Source organism: Onychostruthus taczanowskii, unplaced genomic scaffold (assembly GCF_017590055.1).
Source record: "Onychostruthus taczanowskii isolate IOZ18803 unplaced genomic scaffold, ASM1759005v1 scaffold22, whole genome shotgun sequence".
Classification (NCBI taxonomy): Eukaryota; Metazoa; Chordata; class Aves; order Passeriformes; family Passeridae; genus Onychostruthus; species Onychostruthus taczanowskii.
In genome coordinates, this window is record NW_024499462.1 from 3,302,736 (window position 1) to 3,318,822 (window position 16,087).

At 39.2% G+C, this 16,087-nt stretch overlaps 1 protein-coding gene across 2 annotated transcripts in view; it reads left to right on the plus strand.

Moving 5' to 3' along the window:
- Window positions 1–274: 274 nt before the first annotated feature.
- RTKN2 (rhotekin 2) overlaps window positions 275–16,087 on the plus strand; it is a 33,122-nt gene continuing 17,309 nt past the window's right edge. For both annotated transcript variants that reach the window (XM_041404919.1, XM_041404918.1), the window contains exons 1-6: window positions 275–408; window positions 3,252–3,451; window positions 5,227–5,285; window positions 8,847–8,900; window positions 9,825–9,942; window positions 11,314–11,514. In XM_041404919.1, the coding sequence (XP_041260853.1) occupies window positions 358–408; window positions 3,252–3,451; window positions 5,227–5,285; window positions 8,847–8,900; window positions 9,825–9,942; window positions 11,314–11,514 (683 nt within the window). In that variant the 5' untranslated portion in view covers window positions 275–357. The remainder of the gene's footprint in view (window positions 409–3,251; window positions 3,452–5,226; window positions 5,286–8,846; window positions 8,901–9,824; window positions 9,943–11,313; window positions 11,515–16,087) is intronic.

Below are 16,087 nucleotides of genomic sequence, written 5' to 3' on the forward strand. Positions count from 1 at the left end.
TAACTGCAGGAACCCAAGAACACGGTTAAAAATTCAAGGCACGCTTTGGAGCAGCACTGGTTGCCGCTCCCAGTAAGAGCACTCATCAGAAAGAGGCCGCAGCGGCCTGTGTCAGAAAAGTAACTTAACAGGGAAGAAAGAAGCCAAGACAAGTTCTGTCCTGGCCTTTATTACTGGCACTCGCTGTTGTGGCCGTACAAGACGGGGTTAGCGCTGCCGTCAGCAGCACTCGGCGGGCCCGAAGCTCTCAGTGCCGAGCCGGCGGCCGCCGCGCCGCGGGGCGCTGCTGGGCCGGGGGCGGGGCGGCCGCGGCCGTTGTCGGGGCGGGAGGTTTGAACGGCGGCGCCGCCGAGGAGGATGAGGATGATGAGGCGGCAGCAGCCCGGCGGGCCGGGCGCCGCGGGGCCGGTGAGTGCCGGGCCGGCAGGGCAGACCTGGCCCGGGGGCGGTGTGGCGGCCCGGGGTGCGGGAGCTGCGCTGTCTCCGAGCTCGGGTGGCGGCGGTGCAGCCGCGCTCCTGAGGGAGCTCGCCGGGGAACGCGGCGGCCGCCCCGGCGGAGCTGCTGCTCTGGGCTGACCGGGGCCTCCCACTCTGCAGGCTCTCGGAGCTGCTCCCTTGCACTTATTTAATCTTTCAGCATCCTTGCACCTCTTTAATCTTTCTTGGTTTTCCGATTCGTGAGGGTTTTTTTACACTTCGAGTTGGTTCAAAACCCAAATAAGTTGAGCTCGGGAGTGTCTGTGAAACTGTGGCTGTCGCTTGCAGCAAATGCTCTTTGTATTTCTAACTGCAAAATGCGCAAGCTGGTGTCTTGACTTCATAGCCCCTGTTTTAGAAGAGTTTCAGCCCTTCAATCAAGGCTGTAGCTTGACTACTGGCTACTTGCTTACTTTAAAAAGATACACTATACTTATGGGGCTTAGAGTTTTAGGGTTTGGAGTTTTAGTGTTTAGGTGTAAACCACTGTGGCAGTAAATCAGAAGTGTACCTTGGAATAAGATTGTGAACCTGTGATGAAGTTACCAATTAAATGAAGTAAAATTTCTACCTGTCCTACCTTCAGCAGTATCCATATAATTTTTTTCAGCTGTTATTTTTGTTTGTTTTGTGATTGCATTACTTTTCTAATACTAGAAATTTCTTATACTAAGTAGACTTAGGTGGGGAATACCAAGACACTTTTTAGAAGCATTGCTTTGGTAGCTCCTGAGTGTGGGGCTGAAAATCCCAGCAGCTGTTAATAGTCTTGTCTGGATTGTGCTGCCGTTGGTGGGGGAAGGATGGACCTCACAAGGGAAACGGTGTGTTAGTAGACAGCATATGGCAATGCACTGCTGTGCCATTCCTCCAAGTCCAGATGGTGTGCCTGTATTTTTAGACAGAATGGAGGGGGGGAAAACTGACCAATCTCTTTTGGTAGGCACAAAGAACTTTATACGTTCCCAAATCAGGCTGCTAAATCCTTCCTTCAGATGAGAGTTATGTAGTGTGCTTATTTCAGCTATGGACCAAAGCCATCTACTGCTAGTCCAGAATATTTTATGTGAACCTGGCTGAGATGTAGTGCGGACTGAATACTTTGTGCAGTTCTTGAAAGCCAGTATGGATACATGCAGATGCCCCAAATAGGAGTGTTTATTTCCTCACTGTAGTTCTGTAACAGGTGATAGATGTGGAGAGGAGCCAGGGCAGTGCAGAGGGCTACAGTCTTGGGAATTATTAGAGGGAAGTAGGATGTTATTCTTTGGAGCTTTGTGGCAGCTGATTTATTAGTTTAGGTTCAGAGAATAAGTAATTATTTCTTAGGGACAGGTGTGGGCCTTGGGTCTTCATAGCCATGTAAAATTTGACTCAGAAGAAAAGAAGATGGATGAAAGCTACTTACTACTCTGGTTTTTTTTTTTTTTCCTTTTATGGGATGAATCCTAAGAAAAAGTGTGAATAAAGATGCAGGTGCTGAGAACGCAGAGGTGTTGCCCTGCTTTATCCTTCTGACTGTGATTGAAACTTTAAAAAACAAACCTGTGAGGGTTAAAAATGGGATAGTCCATGGTGCCATATGGGGTCCCAGGCTTTCATATATTGGCTGTAGAGAATACCAGCAGAACTTCAATGGGAAATATCTCTGATATGAGCTTTGGGGGCTGTTTACCACCAAACAACCATGAACTTGTTAATTCCAGAGGTAGTAGAGGCACTCTTTTGTAGTAATGAGAAAGCTACACTCTTCACTGGCCTGCAAAGTATTTGCAATGCAACCCTGCAATACCATGACAACATTCTGTTATTCACTGTTCTTCACGTGTCAGAAATATTTGGTTTGGCCAGGGAGAGCCACATAAACGAGATAATGTGTATCAGCCATCAGTGGCATCTAGCAGGCCTTTGGGAGACACCAGTCTGTGGTCCTTCACCTTAATTTTTCCTGGCCTGGTGTGGATTGACCTCTTTGAAGTCACAAGTGAGGAATAATGAACATTTATAAATGTTTTCTGTGAAACAGGCAGGAAAAATTTGACTTCTCAGCCGTTCTTATAAAACCTTAAAAGCCCCCAAAAACACAGTGATGGTGAATTCCAATGACTTGCCAGCCATGTTTAGTTTACTTCACTGTTTGAATGAAAAGTGTGCCTGACATGATGCCTGTATAGTCTTGAAGCCACCACAGCTGTTTGACTTTTCAGTTCATGGCCTGATGCAGTTGAGTATTGGGATCAGTCTCCTTTTTTTTTTTTTTTTTTTTTTTGCTTCTGCACTTACCTGAATACTGCCATAAGTGAAAAAAAAACAGATCTTCACTTTTTTAAAGACCGCTGAAGAGGTGATGAGATTGAGTTTCTGCTTTAAAATATTTCAGACATTTTCTTCAGTTTAAAGTTTATTTTAATAGGGATCACTGTTAGAAGTGGGTTGTTAATTTGTAAGCTTTGCTCAGCTAGCCCTCTCTCAGACCATATGTTATTATTCTCTGAATGACACGTGGAGGCACATAAATTTTTAGTAACTTTCAGATGGTACAGTGAGTTAATCTTGGTTTGGAATTTGCACGTATAAGGGAATAGTAAATCTGTTTTGTCCCATGTTTTACTCATTTGTTCCTGAAGAGAGAACTACCATTCTGCATTCAGCAAGTGTTGCAATAGCTGTGCATAATTAAAACCTAGAGTTCTCTATCCCAACTGCAGAGGATGTAAAAAATTGAGAACACTCTTAGTTTTTTGTTGAATCCTTTGGTTTTTTTGCGTATCTAGGAACGCGACATCCAAGAGAAGATCAGCTTTGAGGTCCGCATGCGAGAAGGAATCCGCAAGCTGCTGGCAGCGAGCACGCAGAAGGAGCAGCTCCTGCGCGCCGTGAAGAGCCTGATGGTTTGCAACGCTCGCATCCGGGCCTACAGGGCACAGCTGCAGGGCCGGAACGGGGAGCCCGGCCCGGGCAGCGCTGAGCGGCAGTGAGTAACAGCTCAGATCCAGAGGGAGCACCATGAAGCTGGCTTTGACGTACAGGAATTTTTAGCAGTCTGTCTAGGAACGTGGATTTAAATCCTTCCTTATCTCCTAAACATAAATTACTGCTGTAAAGCATTACTTTATAAAATAATTCCTTTATCTTCTTTTTGCTTTAGAAAATCAAATACAAGTCATATTTTCCTGGGTAGATTTTATTTTTGACATTAATTAAAGATCGAGTAACACAACGGACATATTTTCTTGATTACCCTTAGGGTACAAAAAGGTACCTAGCCAAGTCTGATGGGACAAAACAAAGCTATCCAAGACAGAATACAGCTATTTGTATTTTTCATTCTTTCTATTGTTATCAAGGGTCCTTTAATAATGGCCCCATCGTGGTTAATTGGTACCCTCTGCTGGCCACTTTTGCTAACTACAGCGAAGTGATACATGTAACACTCAATGGGAAGAAAAGTACAAAACATTCTCACAGTTTAATTCTCGAAGGAGCTAAAGTATGTGCGCTTTATTTGAATAATGTTACAAAGTTTTGGTCTAAATGGAATTTTTTTGGGGTGCAATGTTGAGAATCGTGGTGCAGAGGCACTGTTGTTCTCAGGTTAGTAATTTATTGAAATATTATATTGCAGTTTAGTGTAAAAAGTCTTTGAGTACGTGATTGGCTCCAGTTAATTGTATCTGTAGGAGAAGTTCCACTACTTCTTGGTTTCAGAAATGTTCCCCTATAGGAGAAATGTGTTGGAGGAAAAAGCAGTGTTTTCTGTCCACTATTCTAAAGTTGATTTTGAAAGCTAGCATATAATGTGTGGTATTCTCTATTAATTGCATTTGTATTGCTTTTTCCTAACAAAATAAGGAATTTTGTAGCGATTCATCTTTTATTTATGTTTTTAGGATGGAATAATATCAAGTGTGTATATGTGCTGATTTACTCAACTCCTTGTCTTTAATGTCAGTGAGCACAGAATGGCGATGGCACGTGTCCCAAACAGGGCAGGGATATTTGGAGATGTATCTGAACAGTTGTCTTGTGTACTTGATTTGTGACTGCCATGCATTGCTTGCATTTCTGTCTTCAGGGGTATTTGAGATGTCTGTGGAGGTCATTAGAAGAGATGCATGCTAAAGAGTTATTTCTCTATCATTTAAATTGTATCTTTGGTAGTTGATAGTCCGTTTGGAGATCTTTTCTTTTGACATTTGCTTCAGACTGGAATTTGTTTAAGGCTTAATCGTGGCAGAGAGAAAATTCTAGTGTTTTCTAGGGTCTATCATCTGTGAGTTCTAGAGAGATTCTAACTGTCTCTGGAAGTCATTATGCTGGTAGTAGCTAAAAATTTTCATTTATTAATAGAGGAGGAGGCAATTCTTTAAACAATAATAGAACCAATTAAGTAAGTTGCATCTTCATTGACACGTACAGAGGGGAAAAATTGATAATGTATTTGATCATGTTGCAGCTGGAAAAGACAAGGATGATGAATCTGCTTGGCTTTTAATACTCTGGTTACCTACGCTTTGGAATAGTCTTCCAGGGAATTTTTAAAAATGGTGATGTACCTTCCTTCCAGATTATGCTTAAGAAATTAGTGACTCATATCTTAAACCAGAGGTACCAAAATTAACTTTAAAGACAAGCATTTGAAATGAGCTACAATATGAAAATCCTGACACTTCTTAGTGTTTACAGGGTTGAGTTTTAGATATCTAAATGCACAGATCTCAAATATTGTTTTTCTTTTCTTTTTTGGAGGTCTTCAGAAAATGGGACAAAAGATCGGATGGCATGCAGAGCAAAGGTTGCTCTATCAAGTAAGAGGCTGGGTAGTCACTTAATTATAGAAGCTAATTAGCTGGGCAGTTTTGTAATACAAACTATGCAGAAAAGATTGTATTTTTGAAGTGTATATGTGGTTCAGAGGCATCCATCCTCTAATGCTGCAAGGGGACTTGTGCTTAAGTTTCACATGGGCCTTTGAAGATCCCACCTTCTATTTCCATTTTACTCACAGGGCATTCCACAGAGGGAAATACTTCTTTTCTGTTTGCCACTAAACACTGAATGCATTTCAAAGCTAAACAAGAGTGAGTGAGCTGAAAACTTTTTTTTCTCCCCACAACAGCAGACTTTGAAGTGATAGTACAGGGCCTGTCTAACAAATTGAGAGTACAATTATAACTAGTATGCAAATGTTATTTAGGCAATGCAGATTACATTACTACAGCAAAGGTGTAGTGGTATGGCTTCAATGCAAGCTAGTAAAAACATTTACCATTTAACAGCCATTCCTAGTGGGCTGTTTTCTATTCTCAAACTTCAGCACTGTGGATTTATTGTTTTGTTTGCTTGTGACAGTGGATGTTACTACATTCAGCAGTCCTGTGGCTGTTCTGCCAGCTTTGCTAACACGTCTGTTTGTGTTCCCTTCCCTGCTTCATTAAGAATAAAATAGTGTAGAACAGCTCACTACTGGGACTGTTTGAGTTAATCTGCATATTTTGATATATCTTTAAGCAAGGTAACTTCTAGGAGAAGAAGAGTGATGAGCACATGGTTCAGTAATGTTTTTTTGCCAGGACAGCTGTTTGCAGAATGTGTATCTGTCTTTCCTCCTTATGGTAGTTGGGTGAAAGCATCTGTTTGCCTGTCTGTGCTGCAGTTGCACCTTTCTTCAATTTTGGAGAGCTATCTGCAGTGAAGACCTTAGGGTCATATAATACACTTCTGCCATCTTTAGAAAATCAGAATTTTTTAAGAACTCTGTTTTTAGTATGTAAAACTTGCTCAGGATATGAAAGATGCAGCTCGTTTCTTTAATGGAATAAGCGGGTGAAATACACCACTTTGTGTTTGGTACTGTCTGTTAATGATTCTGCACTGTTGCCAACACAGTGACTCTCAAAACTGGAGGTTATGTCCTCAGAAGTGTGGCAGAGATCGAGGTGAAGAGGAGGAAGAACCAACTGCCTTTCTGTGCAGTCCAGCCTGGGAGTGCTGGCTGCTGCCATGCCTCGCCCCTCTTCACATACTGTGTCAGGAAGCCTGGCCAGGTCCAGTTTACAGCAGAAAAGCTGACATGTTGTTCTTGGCCTCTGCTGATTTATTCTTTCTATAAGTCACCTCCTCATTTTCTACCCTCAGTAATCCATCCACTTATAAATTTATTAGCATGACATATAGTTAGTACATGCCAGATGATGATTACCAAAAAAGTAGGGCAATCGTGACCAACTGCAAAAGTTTAGGAAGAACTATGCAGGACTACTGAGGAATATGCTCCTACAGAAAGCAGCTATGTCAGATACTGTGTGGGAAGTGTATTCCTTAATCCACAGCTTTTCACACTTCTTTCATTTTTACTTATCCCCCATATTTTTGAATAAATTATGTAATTTATGTTATTGTACCAATCGATTTTTTTGTCAGAAGGCAATATATCAAATGTTGATGAAAAAGCATTATCGTAATTTAAAGTAATTTTATAAAGGAATCATTGGGTTAAAATTTGATTAATTGTAGTATTTGAATGTATCCAGTTTGCATCCACACACATTTACAGCTAATGGTAACTGAAATTAAGGTGTATGAAAATTGATCTTTGTTTTTGATAAATGACAGCCCTTTCATTCCAATAATGAATTGAAAGCTGATTTACAAGTATCATGTTAAACTGGTTCCAGGATTGATTGTCTATACCCTGATGATTTTCTGACCAAGGTGTAAATTTTTCAGCTGGCAAGATATTGAAAGTGGCATGCAGAAGTAATCTTTAATCTAGTACTCTAATTGCTAACAAGGTCTATCGAGCACATTACAATTGCCATTCAGAGTTTGCTATGATTCAAGATAGAAAAAGCTTTTATTTGTGCCTGTTTTCACATATGAATGTAGATTGGAGACCATTGCATTTTAGGAAAGAAACATTCTGTGCTTTGTCTCTGACAAGGATGAGTATACGCATCTTTTAAAGTTTAAGAGAGACTTCTGTAATGATTTTAATGAAACTATTTCTCTTTATGTAAAACCCCCTATTTTTAGAAATGCTTGCTATGCAAATGCATCTTTAGAAGTGAAAGGCAGTTTCAGAACATGGTGATGTATTGATTTTTAGGAAGTTAGAAGTCTAAAGCTGTATGCTGGTTGTTCACTTGAAAGTTCATTTGTTTTCATGAACACTTAAAAATAGATGAATTTGAAAGTTTCAATATTGAAATAGCTTTTATAAATAGATGTCTCATAATAAAAGTTAAATGAAATTTGAATTTTTCCATTAACTTCTGAGACAGTGACTATATGTGACTTCACTTAACAAGTTTTGCTGGGTAAACCCCTGTAGGAATACATGACAATCTGATGCCAAAATACTGGCACGATTTTGCATCTTAGCATCATGAATGTGGATTTTTCCATCAGTCTCATATGAAAACAACACTGGAGTCGGCAATGCTTCTTTGTAACAACACTGAAGATTTTTGTCACAAGACAGCTGAGTTCATGCTGTTCACTGCTGCCATCATGTGTCACTTAATATATTGCATATACTTTTAAACAGCACCCTTGTACTCAGAAATCAGGTTTGGATTTATAAAGCCCTCACAGCATTTGTCTTTTAACAGGAAACTAATAAAAAACATTGTCTTCACCTGAGTCCTCTAAGCTGGAGGAAAATGTCACTTAGTACTGTGTTGAGTTTAGTAGATAAATTGGAAAATTTAGTGAAGAAAATACTTTCCTAATATTAAAATGACAGGCATGATTTAAAATAATGGCTTTGTAATTGCCTCTCTACTGTGGTTCTGAAGTAGAAGGATATTTTTTGTGTTAAAAGAAAAAAGATTTCTAAACTCTTTTTATGCTGACTAAGACAATTCTCACTGGGAATGTGATTACAAGTGGTATTTTCTCTGTGGTTAGCAAAACAAGACTGAAGTGTTTGCAGTATAAATATCCCAGTCTTTTATTTAAAATAGGAAGGTTTTCCTCTTGCAGTGGGATGAGTGGCTTTCAGCACAAGGCAAGCAGGATTTTGGTTTACATCTGTGCATAATAATGGGCTCAGAGAATACCTCTCAGAACTATGCTACACAGCTTCTCTGAAATGTTATTTCAGGTACTTTCGAATGAGATTTAAAATATTCCTTATTCTAGCACAATTTCTAAGCAGAAATGGCACTTCAAGTTGAACTAATTATTGCACTTACTTTTGATGTGGATAATAATTTTGGAACAGTTATGCTGTTCATTGGGTGGAAGGCCCTGTTACCACCAGAACACCAGAAAAAGAAACAACACACTTCTTGTAATTTGTTTTGATCACAGATCTATAATATTCACTGTAACTTAATCTCCCTTCCTTCTTTTTCCCCCTTTAGATATTCGAATACCATTAATGTGGAAAGGCTCTGACCACTTCAGCAAAAAAGAAAGTATGTAAGATGTAATTAATTACTTTGATAAGCAATTGCTTATGCCTGTAAGTTTAAACTGAATGAGGAAGTTCATACTCATTTCAATCCCTTTTTTGACCTTTCATTAGGTCTATATTTTACTCTTTGTTGTGTAAATGCTTGTAATTTGAAGTTGCTGGTTGTAGCAAGCTGAGTTAGTTCAAAGTCCTGTGGTTCTGTGTTTAAACCCTACTCTCTAAAGAGTCCACCTGAGGAAGAATTCCAGAGGAAGCAACAGAAGAATGTTGTATTAAATGGTTAACTGAGAAACTTCTGCTTAAACACATTGTTCTATGTCTTGTCTGCACTTGAGAGAGTATATTGGAGGCTGTTTCCAATGAGAAATTTAAATGAAAGTTGACTGTTGGTGTTGAGGGTATTATTGGATAGCCTTCAAGTACATGCATTTTGCTGTGTCATGGAGATTAATCCTAAATCTGCTCCAGCTGTCACCTGGCATTGATTTCAGTTTGATTTTCAATAGGGTCAGAGATGCAAAGCATGGCAAAATAGCCTAATCCTATGTAGCACATTTATAAAATGATACAGACTTTGGATCAAATGTTTTGGGTTTTTTTGGTGTAAAGTCAATTTTACTAAACAAAATTACATTTTTACTTAAGCTTTTGAAGTTGCTAGCAGAAACTATACCTGATTACTCAACTTTTTTTTTTTTTCTTCTAATAGAGGTAGGCATTTTTTCCCCTTTGTGTATGTTGTTCTACCTATACAGCAGCTTTGATAGGTCAATTGTCATTAAACCCTATGATGAACATTTCTGGTGGGAAGAATTTGAGGGCAATTCCTTGGAGGTCTGCATCACCATTTTGTTTTGTTTACTGGCAGTGTTGAGCACTGTGACGTGCACTGTGGCTGATGAAAGTTCTCTGTTTCTCTCTCCAGAATCGCAGCGCTATGCGGTGTTCTGTTTGTTCAGAATGGGAGCTGAGGTTTTTGATACTGAGGTGACTATTGTGGATGAAGCAGTAACAGATATCTGTTTTGAAAATGTAACCATATTGTGAGTATAATTTCCTTCTGTTGAATGAAGCACAAATATTGCTGTTTTCTTTTGCAGGTGGATGTGATTATGAATAACATTGGCTGAGGTCCACTAGGTTTTGCTGTGGGCAAAGGAATCAGTAGAGGCTCTGTTCATTTAGTGGGTGGAGGATCCCCATCTCTGGAAGGCTGGTTTTTGTGTACAAAATGATGCTGGTTGTAGATGTACCAGTTGATCTCTACTTTTAATTTTTGCCCTGCTGAAGCATTTTTCTTTATATAAAGAGATAAACTTACATCTCAAGGACAGCATTAAATTAATGCTAAAACCTGAAAGCATTGTGACATTATAGGTGTAAATATTGCACCCAGTGTTTCGTTGTTCACCTGTCCAGCAGGTTACAGTCTCTTTCCTCATGTAACACCTCATGGCTGTTACACCTCCCTGAACATGTGCTCGACTCCACTCCCTACCTTTATTTTCTTATCAACAATTTAGAGTCTGTTTCCTGAGGAAGACTGACTGGAAAACTAGAACTACCAAAAACTTTAAATCAGAATCCTGAAAACTGAGTTTAAATCAAATTTTAAACTCTCTTAAACACCCATTCAAGTTAAGAGTGTGGATAAAGATTTAAATCTGCTTCTTCAAAGTTATGAGACTTACAATTTTCTGAGAAGCACTGCAACAAAAGCAGAAAAGGCACCTGAACTTGCCTTGTATCCCACGAGGCATAGTAAGACTTGATATAAAAGCTTTTGGAGTGATTTCATTATGGCATGTGTGTAATGACATGACTGGGATCTGAAAGATGAGGTTAGGCTTCTGCTTGATGACTAAACTTGAGAACAAGAGAATCAGTAAACTGAAAACTGAGAGAGGTTGTGGGCCAGAGGATGCAGCAGTAGGTAGTTAAGTTGCAAATGACAGATTTTATTAGATAGCATTTTTTTTCCCAGTAATTTGAAGGGGACGGGGTACAGCTAAGATATCTTTTAAACAGTTCAATCTGACTTAGGGCCATAGGCAGGGATAGGTTTTCAATCGTGATTTTGTGTAACAGTAGAGGGCAGATTTAAGTGTGTTTGAATGTCTTGCCTGTGTATTTCCATAATGTGGGTGTTTTTTTCCATTTTTAACATAAATGTTGAATTTCCTGTTTGTAATTGTTTATGCTGCAATTATCCATCTCATGACCCCAATACTAAGTTACTGCTACATACTCTATTCCTGAATTCCATATTAATGTATATCTGTGCCTGAATGTTATGGCATTGCTTCCCTTGATTAGAAATATATTATTTAATCTATAAAGTAGCAGCAGCATTCCTTGGCTCTATACACAGTTTGTTAACAAACGCTCTGAAATTTTCTCCTCCCCCACTTCAGTGATGAAGCAAGCCCAGATTTCCAGGTGAAGGTTGAAGTGTATAGCTGCTGTACAGAGGAGTCTTTATATATAACAAACACTCCTAAGAAACTGGCAAAGAAACTTAAAACATCCCTCAGCAAAGCTACAGGGAAGAAACTCAAAGCTGCGCTGGAAGAAGACAGCACTGAACCCCTTTTGCCTGCTGACCCAGTCATCCAGTAAGCCACATACATTGATGTTCTGGTTTTATAGCTTTTAAAATAGAAATAGGCCAAATAGAATTGTAAATTTTTGGCAAACTGCCAAGAAACTGGCTTTTTCTCTACTTGCCCAAGTGAAAAAAAAATTTACATTTTAAATAGGAAATGAGAAAGTAGGTGTGAATTCCAACCATGTCGCTGAGCCTTGGGGCCTGGTTCTGATCTAGAAACACACAAGCAGCCTTTATCTTTGTGCTCCACAGCCAGGCAGCTGATAAATCCACTGTTCTTTGCAAACTCCATAATTTTAGTTTGATTTCCAGAGGAAGCTGAGCTTGTACAGTCTGTGTGTGACTCTCTGTCCATCTGCCTCTTCTCCTTCCCCCTTCCCTGTTTACTTCCTCCCCCATACTATTTTTGCACCTAGCCAGTGTTGCTCATACTTGACAGGTAGATATGTGTAGAAGTAACAAGTTGTGAAATGGGAAAAGCTGTGTATGTAGGCAGGAGAAACCACTCCTGTACCCTCTTCCCTACTTCCACTTGCCAGCTTTTCAGTAGAACTCTGCACTGCCAAAGGCACTTTATGGTTACAGGCACTTTAAGGCTACTTAGCAGGAGATTTCTGAATTGGCTTCAGCACAGGACATTTTAAAATGACTTACTGGTTTTCAGTGTTCATAGGCATAACTGTTTTATGCAGTTTTATGCAATAATTTACCTGTTTTATGCAATAATTTACCTGTTTCCTTTTAAACATTAACTGCCTACTAATATTTTCCAGCTACTTCAATTTCATTGGGATTTGAGCAGGCCAAATACTGACTTTGGAAATATTAGTAGCATTGGGTTTATTTATTTATTTATAGTTTTTTAGAAAGAACATTTTTCAAAGAATTTTTTTTTTTTTTGGCAGCTGACCATAAAGAATCAATGCTTAATTCTTGCTAGGTATTTAGGCTTAGCCTAGTTTATATATCTATTTGCTGGGATTTTAAAAGGAAACATTCAAGCATATTCTATCTTTGTTGAACTGACAAAACTGTAAACTGATTTTTCTGTTTGACTCAAAAATAGACATCCAAGAGATCTTATCCACAGAGCAAAACAAATTTTATCACTAACTTTCCAGTGGATTCCACCTACTGACAATGCATTTTTCAATCTGCATCATGTCAGGTGGCTGTGCTTTCCACCAGCTTCAGCTGAGCCATGAGGCACTATCATTAGACACAGTTTGAATCAGATATAACAACTGGCTTCTCTGCTTCAGTATAGATTGCCTGTCTTTTAAGGAACAAGCACCAGTAGGCAATTTAAACAGCTGCCTCCTCCCCTGGGCTTTGCTTTTGGTTTCTCAATTGAATTTTCCTTCCCTCCATCTTGGAAGTTTGTTGTTTCTACTGTAGATAATCATCTCACAGTGACTATTACTTTCTTAACACAATTAAATGAACAACGAAGTGTTAAGTGATGGCATTGCTGGGTGATTAAAATAGTTGTTTGGAAAGAAATGAGTTATTATAGGCAGAAAATAAGTTGTCAATTTTTTTATAGGTTCCCCCAAGGATTTATATTAGTTAGACCTTGGTATGTAGCCCTTATAAAAGGGAAGAGACTGCAAGATTACAAGAGATCTTTCAAGTATTCCCAGAGAGTTTTACCAGTCCAGCAGGGGAAATTAAACTGCAACAAAAAAGTGAACTTTCTATATTATGTGAACACCTTTTCTCTGTAGATTTCATTTGTACAAGCCTTTTTCTTTCCAGTGCACACATGAGTGAAATTCTCTATTTTCCAAAAACTCTGTGATCCCTCTGTTTCAGACTTCTTGGCTTAGAAATCTCTCTGGTTAGTGAGGAAACTGTCAGACTTCGAAATTCTTGAAAAAGCTTAGCGACAAAGGGTTTGAGTGGTTGCTTAAGTTAGTTAATTTGAAATATACAGATATTCTCTCTTAATTATCCCTCATTTAGTTTCTATACAGTCTTAGTCTGCTTAGTTTTTCAATTCTAGCTTAAATGTTTTTTTTTTTTTTTTTACATTTTTCATGGAAGAAAAAAATTTAGTGCAGTTTTGCTATTAAATTCCAGTGTAACCAGGTTGCTCTTTGGATAAATCACTGGAGAGTCTCCCTCAAGTGCCTGTTTACTCGTTTGCAGAGTGGCCTGTGCGTGCACTGGTTGTTGTTTGATGTGTTGTCCTCCACTGGGCTGAAGGTGCAGCAGCTTCGGTGTCCTGTGTTTGATTTGGCAAATCCCCAGTGATATTCTGCTGGAAGTACACAGTCTAATCTGGTGGCCTCACTTTTATGGTTGGGTTCTTGTTAGCACCTGAAGGTTATATTTGGTTTTACCCTCTGTTATTTAAGATCTGATTGAATATTGAGCATATTGATTTTTTTTTTTTTTAACCTCACAAGTCTTCCACTCCTTCACTCACATTGAATGAATGAGCTAAGATGGGGATTTCTAACATTGGGTTTAATATTCAGGAATAGATTCTGGAATTGAAGATGTCTTAATTAACATACATTGATAGAGTGTTATAGTTAGACCTTCCCACACCTGGGTCTGTGTGGAAACTTCGGTGCCTCTGTCTCTTGATCAGTAAACAAATTTAACAATGAGCCTTTGCCACAGGCATGTTATGGAGATGAGCTGCTTGGGGTTTTTTTTAATGAAGTTGTTACATGGAAAAATACTACAGATATGCAAAGTACTGAATGAGATGCAGCAGGCAGATTATTCTTTGCTATACAAAGAAACTGCCATTTAAGGCAGTTAGCTAATTCTTTGAAATGCAAGGGAAAAACACAGTCAACAATCCTGATTAGCCAGTTAAATCTGAAAAATATCTGTAGATAAAACTTTCCTAAATTATATTGCAGCTGCCTGAAAGGAATGACTTGTATTTTAGAATGAAAATGTTACTGTGGAGCATATTTTTAAAGTGAAGTAGCTATTTTTTTTGGCAACGTTGTTGTGGTAATTAGTCATGCTTTAGGAAAAAAAAAGTAACTTTAGAATCAGCACAGCAGTTTTATCTGTGAGAAGAAACTGAACTTTTTTGGTACAGTTTAAATAGAATGGTAATGCATTGCTCAACTGCTTGGTCAAACATAATCAGTGGAGAATCTTTTGTTGAGGAACATTTTAGCAGGGAATATATACAAATGCTGATGGATTTTTGTTCAGATTTCCCTCTTGAAACGCTTTATAGCAGTGGTTTTTCACCCAGGATGTTACAGTGTATTTAATTTTCTCTTTGTTCCCTGGAGACAGATAAGTAACAGACCTCCCCTCTAACAAACTTCCTATTTTCCTCCTCCTCTTTCGTTTGGGTTAGGGGGAGGTAGACACTCTCCTTATTTATCTGCAGAGCCAAAGGTCTGAAAACTGGACGTTCCCACTGTGCTAGTAAGAAAAATAAAATGTGAACAATACTAAGATGGAAAACTATTCTTGATCATCTTACTTCAATGGTGTCTTCTCAGCTTTTACACCACTAAGGTTTCTTATGCTCTACTGAAAATATTTTAAGGATCTTGTACTAGATCCTGTTGGGGAGAGTAGTTAGTGATTTGGAGGGGTTTGTTGTCTTGTGAACTTTGTTCTAACTGCCATTAGCCAGGTGGAATTCCTACTGCATTGCTGGACTATAAATCTGTTACTTGGTCCGATGAGTATTTCGGAGAAAAGGTTAAACGTACTAAATTTATACCAGTTTATTCCAAGAACTGCATTCCACAATTGCACTGTGCTGAATTGTAAGAGTGATACTTTTTTTCCCTAGGCAAAATACAAAACTAAGATAAAAGATTCTGAAACCTCTAATTCCAATAAGTGAAAAGAAATCCTTTCTGCTACAAAACTAACCATAGGATTTCTGTACAGATTTCTACCTGTGAATAATCAATCTATTGGATCCTATTAAAACTACATATATAAACAACTGGTTTATAAAGTGTAGTCTGCATAGGCAAAGCCAAGAGCAGAGCAACATGGAGAAGCATTACAATGCCTTTTAATTTTTAACCTGTATTTTCAGATAAAGGTTGTCATCAGTTGTTCTATTAACTTTAGGAATTTTTGAACCTATTACCAAATCTAATTGCTTTAGGCTTAGGAATAAGAGCTGTAAAACTATTGAAAGTTTCTTGGTGTCTGGCTAGAGGAGAGGGTGCTTTGAGCATCCAGAGGGTGCAGGGGGTTTGGATAGCACGGCCTTTATGCCTGTTTGGCCGCTGCTGACCCTTCAGGAAGCACAAGCCCAGCTCATGGGCAGTGACCACATGAGAAGTGTCCTGGCCAGCAGGTCCCAGAGAGGAGGCAACAGAAAGAGTTGTAATGAATGATGGCATTGGCCTGGAAGTTGTGGGGTGGGAGGAACTGGAGGTACACACATGGAGGCAGGAGATAAGGATCTAGGGAGGAGAGAAACAGGCTGTGGAACAGTGTTTGCAAGAAGAACCAGAGACACCGGAGCTGTATGGGAAGAGGTTGGAGGTGTCCATCTGTGGCCACTGACAGGTCCTGGCCTGCACCTTGGTGTTTCCTTGTACTGAAATGTGGTCTCTCAGGCATGTCTA